Here is a 26,768-nt window from a genome sequence, read left to right as displayed (position 1 = left end):
CGGGACCCCCACCCTGATCCGGGACACCCTTCAGGGCAAACCAGCCGGCCCCCACCCGTGCACCAGGCCTCTATCCTATATAATAAAAGAGTAATATGCAAACTGACCCTAACAGCAGAACGACTGGGAATGACTGGTCATTATGACACACACTGACCACCAGGGGGCAGACGCTCAATGCAGGAGCTGTCCCCTGGTGGTCAGTGCCCTCCCACAGGGGGAGCTCTGCTCAGCCACAGGCCAGGCTGACGGCTGCCAGTACAGCAGTGGTGGTGGGAGCCTCTCCTGCCTCCTCAGCAGCGCTAAGGATGTCCGACTGCAGCTAGGCCTGCTCCCTGCTGGCAAGTGGACATCCCCCGAGGCTCCCGGGCTGCCAGAGGGATGTCTGATTGCCAGCTTAGGCCCAATCCCCCCAGGGAGCGGGCCTAAGCCAGCAGGTGGTCATCCCCCCGAGGGGTCCCAGACTGCGAGAGGGCACAGGCAGGGCTGAGGGATCCCCCCTCCCCGAGTGCACAAATTTTTGTGCACCGGGCCTCTAGTACAAATATAAACATGCATACCTAAAATTCAAAGGTTTTGGCATATTACATTATGTTCAATTTCTGACACTTAATTTTTCATCATTGCTACTGTTAATTCAAATTATCACAGTTCACTCATGAAAAATTTTTCATTGCAGTAAAATGCATATAACATAAAATTTACCATTTAAACCATTTTAAAGTGTAAATTTTTAAATGTTTATTTTATATGGAATGTTAAATGTAAAAGACAGAATGTGACTAAGTAAGGAAAACATGATTGAAGTAGTATTTTCATTAGAAATAAATGTGATTACTTAAATGACTCCAATAAGACTTTTGAGTCAAGAGCATAGTATTTATTTTACTCCAGAAAGGTTTTAAAAAGTTTTCTTGAATAATATTTTCATCACACTAATTAAACTGAAAGTATATGTGTAAATTATGTCTTAACAGCATAGCTAAATGGTACTATAGCATACTTCTCAGCAGAAACTATATTAAAAATATATCTCTAAGCAAGTTTTGATTGATAAAGTAAATACAACTGTATTTCTCATTAACATACCTAGAAGTCATTAGGTTACACATTTATTGAACCTTATTTCTGTCTTCAACTGCAAATATGGCAAAAACTGATAAAAGCTTTTGTTGGTAACTTTGAGTAGGATTGACACAACAGTTATGGCTTTATAGTAGTATAACATTGCACAGTGGCAAGTTCAAATACTCTTGAGACTTAAGATGTTTTATTATACTGAGTTTATGTTGAAAATCTTAAAGGAAAGTTGGTCTCCAAACTACGTTTTTTTCATCTTGGATTTAAGAAAACTTAGTTATAATCAACAATCTTACTGTTACCTGACAATTGCATGAGAAGTCCACTCTTTACTTAAGCGTTTGGTTATTTACATATACAAGCTCATAATTTTAGAGTTGTTCACAGCCTTTTCATTTTTAATACACACTTTCTTACCCCAAGAACAGATAACATCTTTTAGACTTACATTTCATATTCCACTGAATATAAAAGTTTTTAAAGTTCATGGGTAAAATTCAGTTAATAATTATAAGAAATATATTTAACATTCTAAACTTTCATTTAAAGTAATAATATTGAAAGTCTGGGTTTCAACTGGAATATTGTTTGCATTGTGTGCAGTTATTATCAAGATTCTGAATCTACAGGTGTTTGGCTTCCAGCTTTAAGCTATTTATTACAGAAGAGAGGACTGTTTTTTGGATCTAGTGTGTCTTCTAGAGTGAGTAGTTCCTCATGAGGCTCAATTTTTGAAATACAGTTAAAGCAATAAAGGAAGGCATTCATTTTCATGTTGAAAATGCTTCTAGAGGGAACATTTCCTCATATGGTCCAACTATTAAATGCAGGTGAAGTAAACTTAAAAAGGGAAGCTTGTTTTTTCCAACTATAAAGTAACTGAAGAAATGACTCAGGGCACTTTCTTGTATAAAAACATATTTTTGTTATTTTTTTCTTACATCTCAAAGTTACATTTTGATTAGCTAATTACTTTCTATAATAAAATTGAATAGTTTGGTTTAGTTTGTGAATGATCTGTATTAAGTGCTTTTTTTTTTTATAACCTCATAGTCAGTATAATCTAGTGAGAACACTTTTGGCTCTAGCAGAAACAGAGTCCTGTTCTTGGATCTGGCTTTGTATGTAACACCAAGTACGTCATTTTCCTTCCATATGTACCTCATTTACTGCAGTGTTTCTAGTACACTTCAGACCTTCACGTGGTGGGCAGTATCTGTAGCCTGGAGAACAGTTAGCAAGTACACTAATTGCACTTTTGTGGCCTGGTCTATTCTCCAGGCTTACTATTTATTGATTTAATTGATGCCTGCTGCTTAATCAGAGGTTTTACCCACATGGAACTATTTGATAAGTTTGGCGTAAAATGCAAGATTTGTGAAATGTAAACAATGTCCAGAATATAAGGACCTATAATCAAGACAGACCTCTAGTCATTTGAAAATAGTGCAGCTGCATGAGAAGTAGTTTTCTGTTTGATCTTTCCTCCGTGGACATTTAAAAGTACTGTCTTTATTGTGGTATACACATGCTAATATTTATTATGATAGCTCATCTCTTATTCCCCATTTTGCTGTTCTTCCCCCACTTCCATGTTGCCACTCCCTTTATGTACACCTTAATCTGTTTCCTTTTCCATCACTGAATATTTTTCTTCTTATTTTTTCTGATTTTTTTAATTCTGATTTTCTTTTTTAGACTAATCTAAGTCAGACCATACTGAGTGTACTGCTGAAGCAGCTGGAAATAATCTCTTGGCTTTTGCATTCTTTGGGCAACACAGTTTGGGAAATATGGATTGTATGCCTTTGCTGGCATGTTCTGTTCAGAATATTCCTGAGGTCTTGCAGCCAGTCCTTTTCTGTTGCATTTGTGGCAGATGATAATTTCTTGAGAGGAATTATGAGTTTTAGTATATGTTTTCTTCAAAACCCCGGAAGTTGTATATTGTTAACAATTTTTAAACATTTTAAAACAATTTTTAAATAACTACTACGGTTGAATAATCTGTTGAGAAGAGGGAGTAAAAATTAATATACATTAGTAGGATCAAGAACTGTGATCCATTCCAGATAGTCCTAAGAGAAGACATTGAATTAGCTGGTGATATTTAGAAAAATCTTTGAACTTTATAGGATGAAAACATATGGTAAAATGTTTAGAAGGAGAGCATCACAATTGATTTATCTTTTCACCTCTTATAGTTTTCTGAGATTTTCTTACCTTTGCTTTAGTTTCCACTAGGAGGTAGAACTTTTACACAGGTGTGGAAATGCTATTTGTCATGCAATTTCACAGTAGAAATTTAAAAATTTTAAAGTATCTAGAATAATAAGTTGAAATGGTTGATTTCTTTCTTCAGCATTGCAGCCATTGTATTTCTTTGGGATTTTTTGACATTTTACAGATGATCTTTCGGTATACCTTGTGTGTGTGTGTAGATACTATTAATCATGTAAATTTAAATGCTTCGAGTATTTGTTACTGTGTGGTATCTTTTAATATGTTTGTAGACAATAACACAGTGTTAAAAAGCCCAGGGCTGAACATCACTTGGGAGTAGTAAGATGCAGATTTAGTATAAGATTATGAAATTTAGGTAAACACTCTGTTTCAGTACTGCTTGTATATGTTTAATATCATATGTCTTAATGTTGGGGTGGATTTGTTTTTTTCTGTCATTATTGTGTATAACAGAAAACTACTTAATGGGATATAAAAGAAATAGTTAAGAAACATCAAATGCTTTTAAACCTAATTTTTTCTGTCCTCATTTGTTGGCCTTATTTTAATGTTTCTACACCTTTACTCAGAGATTCCTCCCTGTTAGAGATACATGGGTAGGGCCACATCTGTCACAGTGTTTCAACTTCAAACACGCTCTGTTGCTTTTCTAAGAGAATGCATTCCATTCATGCAGCACCCAAGAAGGCTCTTTCCAAGTTTGTCATTAAAAACAAACAAATTGTTTTCACCCCAAAATAAAAAGATTTGTCCTTATGCGCAGATCCATTGTATGCCCCATAAATCTACTTCTTTTGTTACAGTTAATCAGGCAGCAAAAGAAGACACCATGGTTTTGAAGATTGGCTCTGTTGCTATGGCTCCCCAGGCTGACAATCCCCTCGGCCGATCTGTCCTCAGGAAAGACATTTACCAGTAAGTTTATTTTCTTATGTTCAGTCTTGCAGCATTTTCATCCTGCGAAGAAGTACACTGATCAATAAAACTTGCTTGGTGTGGCCTGTAGAAATACTTTTCATTTGGGATCTTTTGATATTTAAAACCAGGTTTTTCTGATTTTCTTCAGTTGTGGGTTTTTAAATTCATTCAGACAAATCAAGTATTTCTGTGAAGTGTTGATGAATAACAGAATGTAAGTACCAAGTCACTATAAAATTGAAGAAGCGCAGTTTGGAAAATTCAAGCAGACTTTAAATTTGACCAAGTTTCTGATCATATAAGAAAATGAGGTCTCCTCAAGAACAAACCCTATTGTAGTCATATTGTATAATATTGAAGAAGCATTTTTTAATTTAACTATAAGCAATTATTTCAAATGTAGGACTGTGGATGTCATATGGATCAAAGCTGTAAAAATGAAGTTCTAAAGAGAAATTTCACAGTAAACACTTTCTGTGAAAATGCTATGCTCTGGATTTTGTCGCCGAGTATTTGCAAACCACACCAAGCATATATGGACAACTGAACTGGTGAACATATGTAATCAACATGATAAAAATAATATATCATTTGGACTGAGGTTGGCACTGCTGCCAGACATAAAAGTGCAGTTGCAAATAAACCAAGCAAGACAAGTCACAGAAATGCAGATGAACAAGTGTCTTAGTCTTCCTGCTGGTCTGTTTTTCAGATGTCTGCCTCACTCTTTTAAAAAATAAATTCCTACTATTCTCCTAAACGTTACTGCTAGGAAAAGATTCTCATGTTTGTAATGCATTTACCACCTACCTACAGGGTGATAGCCACTTTAAGTGGGGGATTTTATTTCCTCAAATTTGTCTGTTATTAGAGTTGATATTTTTTCCTGCGAATGGCATATCATTTTTTCTTGCGTTAATTTTTTTGTTAGCTTACAGTATTCATTCCTTAATAAGTTTTTATTTTGCTAGCTTATGTAAAACCTTATGATGTCAGAACTAAAAGAGGCTTTAGGAATTATCTAATTCAAACTTATTTTATAGATTAGGAAACGGAAGACACAAAAGAGTAGTTGTCTCTAGTCAAATATTGATGGAGCCAACATCACAGCTCATATTTTTAGAGTCCCTCTGTATCTAGGAAAATGATTAAGTAGAATCCTTTCTGGATGAGAATAATTGGATTTTCTAACATTTAGAAATTCTTTCAGGTGTATTTATCTTTTCTTTTCACTTTGGAAGTAAGTGGTTCTCAAAACAAGCCCTACTTTACTTTTGGTGAAATATGTTTCCCATTAAAAGACCCTTTCACCATCAATAAAGTGAACTCCGGAGATACTTCCTTTCCTCCTCTGCTCTCTTCTCGCTGCCCTCAGCCTTCCTCTGTGCGATGTGGCTTTCATATTCCTTTGTCCGCCTTGGACTCTTTCTCAGTCTCTCTCTACTTTCTTCATACCGTTTTTCCTTACCTTTCTGTATCTTTCTTCATTCTTTACCTTTTCACCTTCTGTGTTTTTCTTCCTTTTCTTTACTTTTTCCCTTTCTCTTTTTCATTGCCTTTCCTGTTTTGCTATTTTGCTGGATATGTTTTATAGAATATAGAAATATAAGGCCAAAAAAATAAATTGTCAAAAAATGTATTATCTCTTTAGAACTTCAGTGTCTCACACAAAAGACATAAAAATGTACATAAAAGTACATACTAGTTATTTAATGTTTATAAAATAAATTTTCTTACTTTCTTTTTTGTAATTGACAAAATCAAGAGATAGAGAATTTTTACATATTTACCAAAGGCATATACTTAACTAATGACAGAGTATTTCAGAATCTATTTCTTATAATTTCTTTCAGAATTCTTTTTGAATTCATTTTTCTATTATTTAGTCCCTCCCCCTACTTATTAAATTTAGTTATTTTACTCTCTTGCTCCTTTTCCCTATGATTTTACTTCCTCTTTCTTTTAATCTGCTCTTGATGTTTTTTCTTTCTATCTTGGTTTTTCTAACTTCCTCAACCTGTTAATGTCATCTGTCAAAACCCTCAGCTAACATAGTTGATGGTGAAAGACTGGATACCTTCCCCTTAAGATCAGGAACAAGACAGGGATATCTGCTCTCCCCACTTCTATTTAGCATTATACTGGAGGTTTCAGCCATGGCATTTAGGCAAGAAATGAAATAAAAGGCACCCAGATTGTAAGGAAGATAAAAAACTATGTCTTTTTGCAGAGATGTGATTTTACATATAGAAAATTTTAAAGAATTCACTGAAAAACTATTGGGCAAATAAACAAGTTCAACAAAGTTGAAGGATGAATCAAGTGTAAAAAGTAAGTTCAGAATAACAATGAGCTATGAACAATCTAAAAGTGAAATTAATGAAATAGTTTTATTTATGATAGCATAAAAAAGAAATACCTATGAATAAATTTACCAAAAGTATTGTGAAAATTATACTCTGAAAACTACAAAAGATTGTTCCAGGAAACTAAAAAATGTCTTAAATGTGTGTGTGTGTGTGTGTGTGTATGTGTGTGTGTGTGTTAAGGATTATTTCTACTATTTGAGAAGACATAGTTGAGAAGACAGTGTTGGTAGGTGTCTTCTAAATCATGTACAGACTCATCACAATGCTAATCAAAATTCCAGCCTAGCTTCTTTGCAGAAATTGACAAGCTCATCCTAGAATTCAGATGGAAATTATTCATATGGAAATTCAGGGGACTCAGGATAGCAAAAACAATCTTGAAAAAGAAGAACAAAGTTGGAGGACTCATACTTCCTGATTTCAAAACTTATGACAAAACAAAAGTAATTAAGATATTGGAAAACTGGCATGAGGATAGACACATAGGACAATGAATAGAATCAATAATCCAATTAACCATCACATTTATAATCAATTGGTCTTTGATAAAGGAGGCAAGATAATTCATTGATAAAGAATAGTCTTAAAAAAATAATAGTCTTTTCAGTAAATGGTGCACAGACTATTGCATAGATGATACCATACACAAAAATGAACTAAAAGTGGATCAGAGCTCTAATATGAGAGCTATAATTCTGAAACTTATAGAATAAAACATAGGAGTAAATCTTTGTTACCATGGGTTAAATTATGGTTTCTTAGAAATGACACCAAAAGCACAGGAGAAAATAGGAAAAATAGATAAATTGGATTCATCAAAATTATAAACTTTCATGCTGCAAACGACTCTATTAAGAAAGTGACAATGCACAGAATGTGAGAAAATATTTACAAATCATGTATCTAATAAGAAACATGTAATCAGAATATAAGAACTTTTCAACTCAATAATAGAAGAGTGACCCAATTTTTAAAATGGGCAAAGAATTTGAATAGGTATATATCCAAAGAAGATAGAAACATGGCCAATAAGCGTGTGTGAAGATGTTCAACCCAATTAGTCAGTAGGGAAATGCAAGTCAAAATTACACCCAGTAGAGTGCCTATAATAAAAAAGATAACAGATGTGGAGAAATTGGAACCCTCAGACATTTCTAGTGAGAAGGTAAAACGGTGCAGCTGCTGTGGAAAACTGTTTGGCAATTCTTCACAAGTTTAAACATAGAGTTACCATATGATGCAGCAATTCTACTCCTAGGTATGTACCCAAGAGAATTGAAAACATATGTCTACATAAAAGCATGCACAGCAATGTTTATAAAGCAACACTATTAATAATAACCAAAAGTAGAAACTACCCAAAGGTTAATCAACTGACGAAGGGCTAAACAAAATGTGGTATATTCATATATTAGAATAATATTCTGACATAAAAAGGAATGGATTATATGTTATAACATGGATCAACCTTGGAAACATGCAAACTGAAAGAAGCCAGACACAAAAAGCCACATATTATATGGTTCCATTTATGCGAACGGTCCGCAATAGACAAATCCATAGAGACAGAAAGTAGAATAGTGATTGCTAGGAAGGGAGAGAGGAATGACTGCTAATAGGTATAGGATTTCTTTTGGGGGTGATAAAACTTCTGGAATTAGGTAGTAGTGATGTAAACTGGGATGCACACTGAGTGCTTATCAATAAATGATGTATAGTGTGTACAATGAGAGTATGCCAAAAACACTGAATTATTCATCTCAAAAAGGTAAATTTTATGGGGTATCAATGATATTTCAATACAGCTGATTAAAAAACATCCATATCAAAATTGATGTTACAAAAAGGTCTAGAGAAATTAAATTCCAGAGAGAGAAATGCCTTTTTTCTTTCTTTCTTTCTTTTTCTTTTTTTTTCCTTTCTTTTTTCTTCTTTCTTTTTAGTGAAGACTGGGTGCTCTTTTTTAAGTCTGGAATTTTTGCCTTGTCTGGCTATAAGCTGAGGGACTTTGTTGTGGAAAGAAGAAGGCAAATGACATTTCTCCGTCATGAGGTCTAGAGTGACATATTGGAATCTAGAGGGAAACCAAACACAGTCAGCCCTCCACAGTGCTTTATCAGAATGTTGGGTGGAGAGAGGACCCTAGCAAGAAGAATATGAGTTTCTCAAAGTTTCACTTTCCTAAGAAGACAAAGCCATGGTAGAGACACATTGTTCAATACAGTAGCCACCAACTCCATGTGGCTATTCTGCTTTTGAAATGTGGCTAGTCCAAATTGAGAAGGTTTGGAAGTATAAAATATATACAAGATTTTGATGGATTAAGAAGAAAACAAAGTAAAATATGTCATTTAAAATCTTTATATTGGTTATACATTGTGATGGCAATATTTTAGATATATTGAGTTAAATATATTATTACAACTATGTTCCACCTTTTTTTTTTTAGAAACCTTTCTCTCATTGTGACTGCTGGCAAATGTTTATTTATTTAGGAGGCCCACATTTGTGGGTTGCATTATGTTTCTATCGAGCAGTGCAACACTGTTAAGAGAGGCCTGCAAGAAACAGGATAGGTCTCACCCTTGAGAAGTTTGAAGTCAAAGGTGAATTGAGTTGAAAGTTGCAAATTCAGCCAGTACAAAAGAGACATATTACCTCTGAAGTAAGCCTGGCATACTGAAGACCTTAAATTTGAAAATGAGAAAACTTCTAGGGAACATGGAACCATTCTTCAGATACTTGGCCTATCGTGTCATAGGGAGTAACTTCATTCCTTCTGAAGCTCAGAGTAGAACTAGGATTGTTAAATTAGTGGATATTATAACAACACTAGTTAGAGCTCAATAGAATGAAGATCTTTCAAATTGTAATAGTCTAATAATAAACGGGGCTATTTGTTTATTAGTCATTATTTAACAAATGCTCATTGGGAACCTACTGTGCACGAGGCGCTGTTTTAGGTATCGGGTGTGCATTAGTGAACAAGACAAAGAAAAATCCCTGTTCTCATGAAGTGTGCTTTTAATGAGGGGGAGAGACCATTACAAATTAATAAATAGGTATTCTGGTATATTAGAATCTCATAAGTATTAGGGAGGCAACACAGCAGGGAGGAGATGGAAAGTGGCAGTTAGAGGTGGACAATAGGCCTAATCAGAGAGGACGCCTCACTAAGAAGGCACAGGATCCTGGGCAGGAGTGTGCTGAAGAAGCCGGTAGCAGCAAAGCAGTCATGTGCCCGGGAACTAGTGGGCTGTGAGGCAGCCATGGAAGAGCTTACAGGCCATTCTGAGGGGTGGGCTGTTGTTTTGAGTGAGATGTAGTTGTGGGGTAAACTGAATTTTTGAAATAATGTTTTTGTTGACCAAATATCTACCTGCAGAAATGAAGGGATCGCCAGTAGGGACTAATGGTACACCTTAGAAAAGAGGGGAACTATTCATTTCAAAACACAGGGAGTGACTGCTCAGTGAAACACATGGAAGTGTGATTCTGTGCTCCAAAGGAGTCATGTTAAGGATTATTCCTATGTAACTGAATATGTGATATGAAGTGCTTTATTATTGAGGGGTTGCCTTTGTTTTATCGGTTGAGAAGCCCTCAGAGGGGTTGATCAGAGAAGTGACTTCATTTATATGTAAGTGGATAATTCAGGCCAACATGTGAAAAAAGACTGCAGGCAGGGAAGGCAAGGTGTTGTTACTTGTGATAATCATGGCAAGAGATGATATCGTGGCTTGGCCCAGGGCAGTGGCTGCGGAGGTGGTGAGAAGTGGTCAGATTCTGGAGCTGTTCTAGAGGTAAAGACTAGGAAAAATTGCAGATGGGTTGCACATGGGATTTGAGACAAAGAAGATAAGGATAATTCAGTTGCATGGCCTAAGCAACTGGAAGGATGGGATGGGTTAACTGAGGGAAGGAAAACTGTGGTAGGATATGGTTTGGGGTTGATGGAGGTCAGGAGTTTATTTTTTTAAATGTTGACTATTTCAGAAGGTAGTGAGTGCCCCATCACTAATGTTGCAGGGGCCAATCAAGAAGGCCGCATAGAAAGTTGTGATATATGTTGAATTAAACCAGTGCTTCTTAAATTTTTAATGTGCATACAAATCACCTGTGGATCTTTTTATTTTATTTATTTTTAAAAAACATATTTTATTGATTTTTTACTGAGAGGAGGGGAGAGGGATAGAGAGTTAGAAACAACGATGAGTGAGAAACATCGATCAGTTGCCTCTGCACACTCCCCACTGGGGATGTGCCCGTAACCAAGGTACATGCCCTTGACCGGGATCGAACCTGGGACCTTTGAGTCTGCAGGCTGATGCTCTATCCACTGAGCCAAACCGGTTAGGGCACCTGTGGATCTTTTTAAACTGCAGGTTTTGGCTTGGGAGGTCTGGGATGAGGCCTGAAATGCCACATTTCCACACACCCAACCTGAGTGTGGGATGTGACCCTGATACTTTGTGGTTCTGATGTGCTGCTTCAAGGACCACACCTTGTGGAGCAGATTAGATCAGTGGTTCCAAACCTTTTGTAAAGAGAGGATTTTAAAAATATATATATATTTAATAAATGCCAATAATTTTTAATGCTCCATGTGCAAATATTGTGAAAGGCTCAAAAAATGAGTGCCAGGCTCTCCTACTCCCTAAGACTGCCCTCAGTGCAGTCCTTAGCTTCAGAATTTTCAGTTGATAGCAGTTGTTAACTTTTGGAATCTATAATTCAGAAAATATAAAATAACAAGACTTCTATTAACTTGCAGCTTGCATGGACTTGTACTTTATTACTCTCAAAAGCATCTGAACCACTAGAAAACAAGAACTTACATAACATTTATTAAGTGTTTATGCTCAGCTGTCTATCCTCCTGAGCCCCTCCCTTAACCTTGTACCCTCTTGCACTGCCTCTCCTTGCCTGCTGACCTTCCTGGTTGACTTCTGCTATCCTGCACGACAGGATCTGGGATTCTCCTAGTCTGTGATGTGTTCCACCCTTTCCCTGACTTGTGCGTGGTCCTGAAGCATAGTCTGGCCTGATAGTTTTTCTTTTATCTTTGACAACCCTTATGCCTAAGTGATAATTAAGATTTTTGTCTCAAATGAGAAGCAGAGAGTTATAAAGGCAGACATTCACTAATCCTGTTTAGTGCATTCAGTACTTAATAGATTTGAATCTAGTACTGGATTTATAACAGAGCAATGAATCTCAGAGGGAATGCATGGGCGGGAAGAGATCACCCAAAGAGCTTATATGCATATTTATATAATCCATGGGCACAGACAATAGTGTGGTAAAGGCCTGGGATGGTGGGGAGGGGGCGCTAGAAGGGGTGAGTGGGGATAAAAGGGGACATGCTAGAAGGGGTGAGTGGGGATAAAAGGGGACATATGTGATATTTTGAACAATACAGATTAAAAAAATAAAATCACACATTCACATTATTGTATCTGAGAACTTATAAAAGGAAAACTTTGTTTCTTTCAGTGAAATAGCTACTAGAGTGGTCAGCAAAGAACAAATTTATCAGTACCAATAGGAAATTGAAATTATTATAGCTAAAATGTTCTTTGTTAGCATGCAAACTACAAAGACTAAGTGATTCACAATTCAGCACTACTGTGTGAATTAAAATATTGTAGGTGTTTTAGTTTTAATGTACCATTTCAAAACATCACTTGATGATAGCAGCTCTCAATTCAATGTCTGTCATAGTGCTTAATTTTTAACATGACAAAATCTCTTTTAGCCTTACATGCATTATCTGACCTAAACCTATACTTCAAGTCTTACTACTAATTGCTTTTTTATGTAAGGTACTTATTCCTATTAAACATTTTGTTTACTCAATAGTGCTTAGTATGTTCTTTTCTGTGGCCCTAGTTTATGCATGCAGTTTCAACTTTCTTGAAATACAGCTTTCTTCCAGCTCAGGCTTTCAAATAGTTTTGGTTATAAAAACTGTATATTGGGTTAGGTTTTGGATCCTTTAAAAACCTTTTTCTTTGGTGTTCAACATCATTAATTTAAATAATTCTTAAGAATCACTCCTGTCTTGTAATATCTCACTTATGTCCTCTCTTTTTGAAACTTTTCATGATCATTTTACCTAGAAGTAATTTTCCCTTTCTTTGGCCTTCTATTCTATAATTGTAATATGAGTAGCATACTAGTAGTAGCAGCAGTGATATCTAAGATCTATTGAGAGCTTCCTTTGTGTCAGGGATTCTACTTGATGCTTTTAATGCAGTGTTTCACAATAAGCATGAGAGTCAGATATTATGATTATCTGTATTTTAGAGACAAAAAATGGAGCCTTAGACATTAAATAATTTCTCCTGGGTCAGATCCCATTGCCCATGCTCTTTACCACTACTTGCTACTACTTGATGCCAGTCATGCAGTTTCTAGTAGGACAGACTGGCTTTAATTTAACTAATGCATAGTTAACTAGTATATGACATTAAGTTTGAAACTGTTTTGAAGTTTCACATTTATATGCTATTAAATTTTATTGTTGTACTATGTGTGTTTTTGGGCAACATTCTTAAGAGTGAATAAGTTGAAAAAACTACTAGGTACCAATTTTGCATTTTCCTTAGGTTCCCTAAAACATTCCAGTCTGGTTAGACTTAATATTACAGATATTAGAGATAACATTTATAGTGAAAACTTCTATAACCACCGTGTTTGAGTTCTCTGGCCCTTGATGATATTGAACATACAGTCTATTTTAAAAGGATTTTCAATTACATTAAACTTGCTACTGCATTTGATCTACAGAAAATTACTACTACCTAGCTGATTGATGACTTTGATTGTCATCAATTTTTTTTCCTTCTTGTCATCAAACTTTTTCTCACATTTATTATGAACTCTGAAGTGAGTCATGACCAGATATACATATTAACATAGATTGTCTGATTAATAAACTCAGTATTTTTTATTTCATGAGATAGTTTAAATCATAAAACAAATATTTACAAATCTTTCTGTTTTTACATTAATATAACTTAATTATTACTATAGTTTTATCTCAGTTATGAAGAGGAAATAAATGTAAACTTTTTTTCTTCCCAGAATATTCTTATATATCATTTTTCTCAAAATTGTGTTGAAGAAAATATTGATTTTATTAAAACAACTATGTACTATTTGTTCACATGTATTTTTCCTACACCAAAATTATATCAAAGTTGAATAAGTATGTCATGAAGAATGATTCTTATAACTTGGGCTTTCTTCCCCTAATCATGTGCAATTGAAAAATATTGTGTTTAAGCTACATATTTGAAAATAAGGCTTACAGTTAGATATATAAATTAAGAAGCCATTTAAGATTATATGTTGACTCCCTATATCTGTTATATTATTTAAATATCCACAGAATCTTTTAATACCTACTCTAAAAGTTTTAAAAAAATAAACTAGTGATTTCAACAATAAAACTTACTTCATGCTTTTTCCCAAAATATTTACTTGTTAAAAGAATTTTAAAATATTTAAAACAGAATGTTTTTCTTTTGTAGTATTTTTAATTACAAAGTTTCTTAACTTTCATCTTTAACTTGAGAGAACTATATGCTTTTGTTAATTGGATATTTGTGAACTTCTGCATAAAGCTTTTGGTTCATGCCATAAATATTTGTGGGTCTTCTGATGTCCCTTCTGGGATTTTATCTGTGACTAATTTATCCCATAGCTCCTTATAAACTTTGTCTGTTGTTGAATTTTTCATCCATTTCTTTTTTGCAGACATTTGCTAATCCTTTTTAGTGCATTCAGTACTTAATATATTTGAATCTAGTATTGGGTTTCAGTTTCCATAGAGAATCTTATTCTCTTAAATATTGTTTATAAGCATTATATGAAAAATTCATAGTAATTTTACTAAATATTTAAAGACATTTTTAAAAAATAAGTTTTTTGACAGGTATACCTTGCTGTGACAGTTTAATTCATGGAATTTTACCTTTAAAGGGTTATAAAAGTTAGGGGAGCTGATTTATTTTTACTCTTAGAAGACTGGTTTTCTTTTGTAGTAATTTTATTACAAAGTTTCTTAACTTTTATCTGAATTAACTTAAATTTTGCATCTCATTTTACATGTATATTTAAACAATATACATAGGCTCACACAATTGTTAATTGAAGCATATGATCAATAGAAATTCATAGATGAGATTAATGTTCTTTCATAGATGAGTTTAACATTGGCTCCCAGATACACTGTAAAAATTAAATTCTAAATATCTCCATAATACTGTGCCCTCCCCTTCCAACCTTTAATTTCTTCCTGATTTTCTTTCTATATATATGTTCTCAAACAAGCATTGTGTTGGTTTTTGGCAACGTATATTTTATATCTAGTGACGTTAGGTTCCTAATCCTATAATGCTTAGTCTTGGTTTCAAATAACTCCCTTTTAGCAAATCAGAGAGATTGGGATAGTAGGTATTTAGAGTAACTTGCCTAAAAGCTTTGTTTGGAAATACTATTGGCAGACTTTTAGTCCCTGTCATGTTCTTCAGCTGATCTAGTGTGAAGGCTTTGGATTTATATTTGGCCCTCACCAAAGTAACTGCGTCTTTTGTGGCTTCCTGTAGCAGGATGTAGGTTTCCATGAATGTGCTTCTATTTGCTGCCAAAAGCTACCTCAATAACAGTGTTGAAAATGACTGTAACTTCTACTGTCATAAATTTTGGAATGTTATCTTAAATGTATTTAACCCTTTTTATTGATATTTTTGATACTTTCCTCTAGAAATTCCTGTTGGAAAGAAACTAAAGAATAATAGAGAATGTTTGGATTCCACATCATAACAGCTTTTTATTATTAACTTTGAAAATCTTACATTCCTTCACATACATCCTGGTTATATAAAATACACTGGATATATAGTATTTTATGCATTCCTGATTTTGTATATTGATTGAAGCACCAGCATTATCATGTGAAATTATTATCCAAACACCACCGGGCTTAAAGATAAGTGAGATAAAGCATATTATACTTTAAGATACATCTCCAGGGTTTCTGGAATATGATGAGTGTTCACCAGAAGCACCTGCATAGAAAACAGAGCTTTTAAAAATAGTGAAACATTGTTTTACTCTTTAAGTGTCTGATGTAAAGGAAAAATTACATTTTTGTCACTAATAACAGGATTGAGTATTGTAACTAAAGAGTACCCTGCATGTTTATTCCTGTAGTTATTCCTATAATGTACCCTACTCATTATCTTAAAAGGAATAAGCAGTTGAGATGATAGAAAGATGGATGGATGGATGGATGGATGGATGGATGGATGGATGGATGACTGATAGATAGATAGATAGATAGATAGATAGATAGATAGATAGATAGATAGATAGATCTTTGACCAGCTTTGACTTTAGGAAACTTGTAAATGTGAGCTGTAGTGTTGGCTTTGTAATAGCAATCTGTGGAAGACCCATTTCACCCTGTGTCTGTTTTCAGTCAAGTTCTTCTTATCCTCTCCACAAATATAGAAGTTAATTAGAAAGCAAGTTGGCAAGTAAGCATCTATCATTCATTTAATATGTATTAATTAATTATAAATACCTCTACTCATTTAATAATAAATTAACTCTACACATTGTCTAAGAGCTCTTGCTAACCACTAATAAGATGCTACCTTTCAAAAATTCTTATAATTTTCATAAGAACAAGTAAATTATTATTTTCTAAAGTACCAAATTAAATAATAATTATTAAATATACATACTTTGTTTCTTATTTTATTTGGTGTCCTCTGAGTCACTGTCCTAAAATAAACAGTACAATTTTATCTGTTTTATGCACTAGAAGCATTTAGCCTCTGTTTGCAGACCATGCATTTTCTATGAAGACAGGTGTTTCCTCAGTCTGAAACACCTCCTTGCTCATCCTTACTAACGTTAAGCTTTGACCAAAAACTAGATACCTGAAAATCATCGCACATTAATAATACAAATGTGATTGCAAAAATAGATAACAAAATAAGCACATAGCTCATTTTTTTCTGATTTTTACTTTTCATATCTATATTTTAATGAGTTTTAACTTATATACAGGAAAGTGTAGTAATCATTTGTGAACAGCTCGATGAACTTTTACATGAGGATATAGCCATGTTACCACCACCAACCATACCAGAAATCTTTCTTTCGAGTCCCACAGTTACACAGTGTAGGGTAACTGCACTACAAAGTTAACCAGTGTTCTGAGCTCTATAAACATAGTTTTGACACAGCTAAACGTAAAAATGAATTTTTAAGTTGTGAAACTTTTTCTCAGCATAATTCATTATATATAAGTTTATTTGACTTGGTTTCTGAGCCAATGTCAAATCTTACAATTCAAAATACAAATGATTTTGATCAGAATTAAAGTGTAATTTTTAAATTCAGTTGTTATACCTTAATATCAAATAGTATATTCATCCACTATGATATTTTCCATGTAAATCACTAATGAATATAAGCGAAAAATAAAAACTGAATATAAAGATTAAAATTTTTTATTAATAAACATCTGCATTCATTAGCTAAATTCCTAGGATACATATTAATAACTGATTATAATGTGGGCTTTAAACCAATTTCTATGAATTTTATTTGCTATTACAGTTATTTAGTGCACATTGTCATGTACTTTTGGCATTCGTATGTCATAGAATACATAGCTTCTCTCGAAAGGGAAGTAATGCTTTGTATTCCAGGACTCCAGTGTCCTCTAACTGAACTGAAGGTCGTCCAGGTATGGGTTTGATAAACTGACACAACAGTGAAAAGAATTCCTGTCCCATGTCAGCTTATCAAACACACTGTGGACAGCAGGTCTTGGGCATTTGAATACATTCCCAGTCATTTAAGTTCTGAATAGAAATTACGAAGCTCGTGTTTAGTGAAACACAACCTCAGTATTTCCAGGTGATTTTAAAGAACACCTGTTAAAACTGAGGTATAGTACCACTAAACTTTAAGAATTATCCACAAACTAGAAAAAAAAAACATACATAGTTATAGAAGTGCGATGTCATTTGTTCAAATTGGTGTTGGGAATAGATGTAAAGGAAATACACAGTAAAGTAATGACTTAATATCCTGTTATTCTGGTAAAGAGTTGCAAAGTATGCTGTAAAAATATTCATATTGTGGAATAAAACACTAAAATCAAGTATGTTTTGATTTTTTTTTTCTATCCTAGTTTATATCACAACCGATAACCCTCCCTGGGAAAGTTATCTTTCAATCTGAATCACTCACTATTTTTCCAACTTCATTTAATTATTTAATTGAAAATGTTCATCCTCAGAAATTTAGCTGCCTTCATTTTAAATAGTAACCTGAATCATTTGTATATTTTTGAGGTTAAGTTTGAGAATATTAAAAAAAAGATTATTGAAAAGTTTATTCTTAGTGCTTTAAGTATATTCTGGTGAAAAGCTAACTTAGAAGGTGATGTAGGTGAAAACATGTTTACTCATACAATATTTAACTGTTTTTACATATATTTGTAACAAAATAGTTCAATTTATAACATTATGGGTGAATTTTCCCAATACTATATCACCCACAATGTGAAAACATAGTTTCCAGGTTTACTTTCTACCCCTTTTTAACCCTTTGAAGAAGAAACATCATCATGCAGTTCCAGTACCTCATCAGTGGAGCCCGTCTCCGCGCCGCAGGTAGAAGCAGTGCAGCGGTGCCCAGCTAGCTGCTCTCCTCCTTGGAGAAAATTGCAGTATCTTAGAGCTTTTTTTAACAGGGGACTATTTTTAAATGTGTCCGGTCACCTCAAAGGATATGTAGGGCATTTCCTGCCAGTAGGATTAGAGGAAGGAAGCACCAGGCCAAAATGTTTGATGTGTGATGTACTGTAATTTCTTTCATGTGTTCAGTGGCTTTTATATGTTGATCAATGTTCTGCTACCAATTGTGACCCTGGTGTGGTCCAGCACATTGATGTTAGACCATCCTTAATGTATAGGGTCATTAACTATACCTAGCAGCATTATTATAATTAAGGATACTGGGTTTTTTTTAATAACCACTTCTCATTTTCATTAAAGTATTTACTTTTCATAATTGGATAATCTTCGTAGGGACAGTGATTCTCATGAAAGAGATGATTCAGTATTAGAGACTGCCAATGCTAACAGTACTATAGACAGATGCTCTTTAGTTCCTTGTTTTACCTTGCATACCTGGTTTTTAAATCAACATTTTCTTCCCACAGCCTCCTGTGGGCATACAAAGTTCAAGATGGAAACTAGCTGTATAATGTGGTTTTCCTGGGGGCTGAGGGGGTGTCTTATAGGCATTGACAAAATCGCTCCCAGCAATGTTACAAACTTTAAAGAAACAGAGTTGATGATTCCTCATGGTCTTTACTATTCTAAGATCACATTGAAAAGCAGTGAAGGTGCTAAATTGCTATAGGCTTAGGCTGTTGTTGTTTTTTAAATATATTTTATTGATTTTTTTACAGAGAGGAAGAGAGAGGGATAGAAAGTTAGAAACATCGATGTCAGCTGCTTCCTGCACAACCCCCACTGGGGATATGCCCGCAATCAAGGTACATGCCCTTGACTGGAATCGAACCTGGGACCCTTCAGTCCACAGGCCGACGCTCTATCCACTGAGCCAAACTGGTCAGGGCTAGGCTGTTTTTTTAAACAAAAATGAACAACAGTTGCTGTTTAACTATAATGACAAAGATTTGATAACAATCTAAATGCTCAGCTGTAGACAGTTGGCTGATATCATAGTAGTATATTCATGCAGTGAAATTCTAAGCAACCATTGCAAAGATAATATGTTTGCCTGTTTTATTAACATGAAATATAGTAGAGCTATTAGGTGAACAAATGGGTTTTAAAAACTGCATGTACTATAAGATCGATTTTATGTTCACGTTTACATGTGAATGGAAAATAGCCTAGATGGTTACACACCAAGCTACCTTGGATTATCGGTCTATGAGAAGTTTTTTCTTGCTTTGATTTCTGGCCAAGTTCTATATTTGTTAGACAAATTTGAATTCTGCAATTGCAGTTTTACAAAGTTTTTAAAATTTGCAGTTCCATATCCACCACATCTTTAAGTTTTCATATATTATTTTAAATAGTTTTTTATTTAGTGTAAAATATATGAAAATAGGTCCTTTATTCTTTCATATTGATCTTTTCTATCACTTTTATATTTGCTTTTTATAAACTTTATTTTTAGTATAATATCATTAGTTCACCCATTAATCATTCAGCACTCGACAATGGTGATTCTAAAGAAATATGTGCTCAACATTTTGGGGTGTGTGTGTGTGTGTTGGTGGTTATTTTGTTCATTTGAGGAACCTCATTTCTCCTTATATAAGTACTAGAGGCCCGGTGCACGAAATTTGTGCACGGGGGGCAGGGGGCTCCCTCAGCTGGACCTGCACCCTCTCCCAAATTCCGGAGCCCTCAGGGGTTGTCCTACTGACAGCTTGGGCCCGCTCCCTGTGGTTCTCTGCTCTCTGTGGGGCCTGCCTGCTCCACACCACGGGGATGGGTGCTGCCTGCAGGCCGCGCTTGCCTGCTGGGCTCACATTGCTGGGGTGACGCCACCAGCATACTGCCCCAGCCACTATGGGTGCCGCCATCTTTGTCGTGGAGTGACGGTTAATTTGCATATTATTCTTTTATTAGATAGGATATGGATAATTTAAGTATTTGTCTTTTGTCTCTCAATGTGGTGCCAGATACAGTATTCTTTTTTTATTATCAAGTCAGTGTTTATTAACGTACACTGCATTTTCAAAATTTAAAATAAAACAATTTTGTTAATGCTTGTGTTCAAACTGACTGTTCTGGTCCAGGCACAGCAGATAACATGAAGTAATGGAATAATCAAGAATAATTTTGTTTGGTATTTGTGTACCTTTGTCTCATCAACAGTTGCTGGTTTTGTACTGTAAACTTTATCTTTTATGTGTTCGCATAAAAAAGTCCAGTGAATAAATTTTCATTGTCCCAAGCTTAGTTTGGCTTCACCCATTATTTCAGATCTGTTAAACCAGTCTCTATGTGGTCTCCACTTTCTGTCCGTGGTTATCAGGGTTTTCTCCAGCTAGTCTTCAGTTGATTGTTCAGGATGTTTTTGTTTGTATGTTTGTTTGTTTTAATTTTAGTTGTAAATCCAGTTTGATCCTGGGAGCTTGTCTGTGTAGCATCCACTTACTCCGCCGCCATTTTTAATCTCCCAGATTTAGTATTCTACATTGATTTGACTAAGACTATAAGCATGTACTAGCTGCCAAACAGGCTTTTTCTATAATATTGAAATAACCACCTCTCTTTCTTCCTTACATAATAAATCAGCCATTTGTTTCCTCAAAAACATTTGTGAATGCTTATCATTTACCAGCTATTTGCTAGGTATAGGTCTACAATGGTGATAAAAATATTCACAGTAATTATGTTCATGGAACATAGTTTAGTCATCTTTGCAATTATACTTAAAGTATATTAATTGATTGGTTTTTAAACAAAATTTTCTCAAGGTAATGAAATATATGGCCTCACTGAATTTTTATATAGCCTTAGTATATTAATGCAGCATCTGCATTTGTTTTATCTTGTAAGAAAGTATTTCATTATTTTTAAGACAAAGTCATTTTCAAGTCATGGCTTATGATCTTAATATGATCTTAAAATCAAAATAATCATGATTATATTATAAGCATAATAGTATACAAAGTAAAAAAACTTTAATAACTAAGACCTTTCACCAATAATTTCTAAACAGTTATTCAATTGGCCTTTTTTTTAAAAAAGCTCAGTAGTTTTCTTCACATTCTTTTGCATATTTTGTAACATGTTAAGATATAGATATACAACATGTATAATTCAAAAACATGTTAATGTTGAAGGAGAATTCTATAATTTAATATAAATGTGATTTTATTAATGTATGCAAAATATGAATAGCTGCTAGTATAAATGGGGGAGTATTTACACATAATATAAACTGATATAATGAATTAATGTAATAGATAATTGTTAGAGAAATTGGTGATAGAAAAGATGCTTAGAAGTAAGTATAATGATGTCTCCTTTTATTGGAAACAGACACTTTTAGTGTAGATATATCTTGTTTCTTCTTCTCGGTGCCCTAAAGCAGAAAACACATCTTTATTTCTATAAGCAGTTATATTTTTAAGAAATACTTTATAGTGTTCACAAAAAGAAGAGAAATGTAAAACTTCTACCAAGCTAGGTTGGGAGTAATTTTTGTAGCATCTCTTTACCAGCTGTTTGACCTCATTATTTCTCAGTTCATAAATTTTATTTTTAATGCTTTTGCCTCAACACACATGCTAAGGTGTGAAAAATACCCTTTCTTCCCACCACTTTCATGTCTCAATTTTATTGGTAAATATTTCCTAGCTCTTTCCCCAGTTTTTACCATGTCTTTTTCAAAACTAAATTTTTTAGTTTGGTGACTGCATAAGTAAAGTAAAATTTCATTTTTTTCTAATTTGGTTACAGCTGTTGGGGAGGTTGGGTGGGGGAAGGTGGAGGGATTGAGCAAAAGAGAAAAAAAGAGAAAACTCATTGACAGACACAGTGTGGTGTTTGCTGGGGGAGGGGAAGTGGGGGAGATGGAGGAGGGACTAGGGGGGATAAATGGTGATGGAATGAAACTTTATGGGGGTGGTGAACACTCAATACAGTGTACAGATGATGTGTTGTGGAATTCTGCACCTGAGACTATAATTTTGTCAACCAGTGTCACCCCAGTAAATTCAATGGAAAGGAAAAAATCCATTTCTTTTTCAAAAATTTATCTTTATTTTTGTCCCCCTCCATCTCACTCTGACTCCCCTCCCCAAGCCTTCACAGTACTACTGTTGTCTGTGTCCATGGGTTATGCATATATGCATACAAGTTCTTTGGTTAATCTCTTCCCATTCCTCTACCCCCTTTCCTCAGAATCATCTGTCTGTTGAATGCTCCTGTGTCTCTGGACCTATTTTGTTCTTTTAGTATTCTCTTAGAGAGATATAAAAACTTTTCATTTTTATATTGTTCTATGACTTTTTACCTTGATCTTGAGTCCCTATTTTGAATAACTGTACTTCCATGTCTTATATGTTGGTCTTTGCTATTGCTCAACATTTTCTTTTGTTACAAGGTTATTTTCTTAAAATGTAATGTTATAAAGCACTACTAAAAGTTAAATATTTTTGTAGTCATTATTCTGTTTATAAAAACTGCCAAATACTGAGAGAGGCCTGCTCAGCTCTCTAAATGTACCTGCCTCTTTATCAACCCCTTCTTTCCATCTACCTGGCATATTTGCTACAGTTCAACATTTCACCTAGTTCTAACTCTTCAGTGGAGATTCCCTCTGGTTACTTTTCTCTGAGAAAATCTCTGTAACCTAACATCTGTAATCAAGATGTGATTAATTACATGGATATGAATTACATATGTACATGGTTAGAGTGTATATATGTTGCCTTAATTATCCCTTTACCTTTTCTGTTCTAATTATAGCTGAGAAAATATCCAGGGGTAATAAATATATTTAGAAATCATACTGCATATTAATATTATTTACTTGATTTTAAGATTATGAAACAGTTTGTTCTTTGGTATCAATTAAATCTTACACAACATTTATTAGTGGAATAAGAAGTATGACTTAAATATTTTGGTCAAATACTTTATATTTTGCTAAATTAAATTAAAATCACTAATTATGGCATGATATTTAATCATCTCTTTATATACTTCCTATATAATAAAGAGGTAATCTGCAAATTGACCATCACTCCAACACAAGATGGCTGCCCCCATGTGGTCAAAGATGGCCAGCAGGGGAGGGCAGTTGTGGGTGATCAGGCCAGCAGGGGAGGACAGTTGGGGGGGACCCAGGCCTGCAGGGGAGGGCAGTTGCGGGGGGACCCAGGCCTGCAGGGGAGGGCAGTTAGGGGTGACCAAGATACCAAGGGATGACAGTTAGGGGCGACCAGGCCTGTAGGGTAGGGCAGTTAGGGGCAACCGGGCTGGCAGGAGAGGGCAGTTAGGCATCGATCAAGCTGGCACGGGAGTGGTTAGTGGGTGAACAGGCTGGCAGGCAGAAGTGGTTAGGGGCAATCAGGCAGGTAGGCAGGTGAGCGGTTGGGAGCCAGCAGTCCTGGATTGTGAGAGGGATGTCCGACTGCCCATTTAGTTAAACAGGCAGTCAGACATCCCTTGAGGGGTCCCAGATTGGAGAGGGTGTAGGCTGGACTGAGGGACCCACCCCCGTGCACAGATTTTGTGCACCGGGCCTCTAGTCCTATATAATAAAAGCCCAGTGACCTAATGATGGAATGACCAGAATTACCAGTCGACCAGTCGCTATGACACACACTGACTACCAGGAGGCAGACGCTCAATGCAGGAGCTGCCCCCTGGTGGTCAGTGCACTCCCACAGTGGGAGTGACGCTTGGCTGACCTGGATGAGTGGCGCTCCCACAGCAGGAGCAGCTGCTCAGAGGGCCGGTCCACAGCCACTCAGCTGACTGGGATGAGCGGCTGCTCCCACTGCAGCCGCTCTGCTGACCAGGATGAGCAGCATTCCCACAGTGGGCCGATCCCCACAGGCCACGCCCCCCACCAGTTCACAAATCCCGTGTACTGGGCCTCTAGTTAACAATAAACATATCACATTTATTATCTCTATATTTTTATATTTCTCACCATGTTAAGATATTAATGCGCCCCCCCCCCCCAAAATACAAATATCTCCATATTTTAGAAAATAAGATAGAGGAAATCTTTTTATATTCTTATAGTTTATAGTGTTCACTTCCTAGTGAAATAGGTAGTGATTGACTTTAAGCTTCATTAATTACTGAATGTATAAATAATATTGTACTTGGAATTCTTATCTATAGTCATATATAATATTTTAAACTTTTTCTGTAAATCTGGATAGTGTTCAATGGAGATCTTTTAGAACCTCCTCTCATGAGATTAAGTTTCTATAAGGAAAAGTTTTCAAAAGAAGAAAATTCTGCCAAACCTTGGAAAACAGCAAATGCTTTAACAATATATACATTTATTATTGACAAGAATATCCTCAGAATTTTCTTGTTGCAGTATTGCTGTTTAGAATCATAGTGTCCTGATTCATTTCCATGTAATTAATTTCACATCTTGATTATAGATGTAAGGTAACAGATCTTCTCATAGTGAAGTCTTTTGGGGTAACCAAAGAGAATCTCCATAGATGAGTCAGAACAAGGTAATATATTGAATTTGAGCAGGTGTTTTACTACATTTATAGTTAGGGTTTCAAAGTCACTTATGTGGGAATTGCAGTAAACTGCACTGCTAAAACCTTTCTGGGCTCTAATATACATAAGACATTATCTTTTAAGTACTTGAATGTTTTAGAAATCTTTGAGGATTTTATTATAACACTAGAGGCCTGGTGCATGAAATTCGTTTATGGGTAGGGTCCCTAGGCCTGGCCGGCGATCAGGGCCAATTTGCGGGGTGACTGGTGGGGCCATCAGGGGGGCCCTTGTTTGCACCTGCTTTGGCTGGCCTGGTGCCGCCTGCTCGCTGGCCCCAACCCCTGCCACTGCCGCTGGTCAGGGCCTGCGGGCTGGGGACAGCTCCTGTGTTGAGCGTCTGCCCCCTGGTGGTCAGTGCACGTCATAGTGACCAGTTCCTCTAGTCATTCCCTGTTTGGTCAATTTGCATACTAGGGTTTTATATAGATAGATTCCAAAAAAATCCCCTCTTGTCAATGAAATATTAGATATTATTATTTGAATTAAAACTATGCATATAAAAGGAGCTCATTCTAAAATTTAATGTTTGAATATTAGTGAAAGAATAGTATTTAAGATTTGTACTGTTATATTAGTATAATAAGGAAGAGATTGCCGAATCCTATGAAACTATATCATGTGTTGTCTGTTATGCTTTTTAAAAATTAAAAGGCTAGAATGACACTTGATAATGCTCTCCATATATTTTTCTTTCTCATAATCCAACCTAACTTTCCTAGACTTTCTTTTGTTGTTATTGTTTTGTGAGGTGTTGTCAGTCTATCTCTTTCACATTCCAGTATGTGCAGAGTTGGCTATTTGAACCTACATATGGAATTTTGCATTTCTTCCGGTTAAATTTCATCTTATTCGTTTTTTACTCTCTGCTGTAATATTTTAGGATATCATAGAATCCTGATTCTCTCATAGACCAAATTAGCTGTGCTTTCCAACTTTATCATCTGAAACTTTGAAAAAACTGATTTATATGAACTCATTGAAATTAATAATAAAAACCATTTAATTGAGCCCAATCCTCTGGCATATTATTAGAGACCTAATTCCAAATAGATGTTATCAGTATCTGGTATTAAACCAGCTCTAAATCCACTTTACTATGTTTTCGTCAAGTTCATATTTCTATTAAAAAATGTATCTTAACTTAGTCATTTACACATCTTACAGCATCAAGTTCCATAATATTGATGCTGTCTTCTCATTTGTTATGGTAATACAACCAAACAAGGAAATGGGTTTGGATTGGTTTAATGTATTTGTAATTCATACAACTCCTAATATTCTATTCTAAATTCTCAAAATTTTTCTGATAAATGAATAATCATTTTTTTGAAGATCAACATCATAACTAAATTTTTTACAAAATAGAAATAGCATTTAATTTCTCTGTATTCTAGTATGTCTCTTAGTAATTTCTCTGAGATCAAACATAGGTTCGTTGGTCATATCAACAAATTTTTCAATGCAGTGCATGTTTAGTTATTGCATTTCTTTTGAACCTATTTCTAATGAGTTGAGAATTGTTAGATGTAGCGTGGCATACTTTCACATTGACCATACATTGTGTACTCTATATATATTTTTAATTATCTTGCAAATATGCCCCATTTATTACATTAGTTAGCAAATGAGGACTTATCAGCTCAAATCTGTAACTATATACTGAAGGAAAAAAAATTCAAAGCTCATGTTTCCTGAAGATAGACTGTGAAAATCTAGTTTCTTATTTGCTTAACTAATGAGAATATTTTGAGAATCTTGAAGCAGAAAGATACAAATATTTTGTATTCTATTGGAATTGCCTATA

At 35.0% G+C, this 26,768-nt stretch overlaps 1 protein-coding gene across 1 annotated transcript in view; it reads left to right on the top strand.

Annotated features, from left to right (window-relative positions):
* Nucleotides 1-26,768, top strand: part of VPS13B (vacuolar protein sorting 13 homolog B) — a 583,949-nt gene that overhangs the window by 294,387 nt on the left and 262,794 nt on the right. The window contains exon 31 of the mRNA XM_023763624.1: nucleotides 4,128-4,239. Within this exon, the coding sequence (XP_023619392.1) occupies nucleotides 4,128-4,239 (112 nt within the window). The remainder of the gene's footprint in view (nucleotides 1-4,127; nucleotides 4,240-26,768) is intronic.

The sequence above is a fragment of the Myotis lucifugus genome, unplaced genomic scaffold (genome assembly GCF_000147115.1).
Source record: "Myotis lucifugus unplaced genomic scaffold, Myoluc2.0 scaffold_294, whole genome shotgun sequence".
Lineage (NCBI taxonomy): Eukaryota > Metazoa > Chordata > Mammalia > Chiroptera > Vespertilionidae > Myotis > Myotis lucifugus.
The sequence above is the reverse complement of the archived record's forward strand: the minus strand, read 5'-3'. Positions and strand labels throughout refer to the sequence as shown.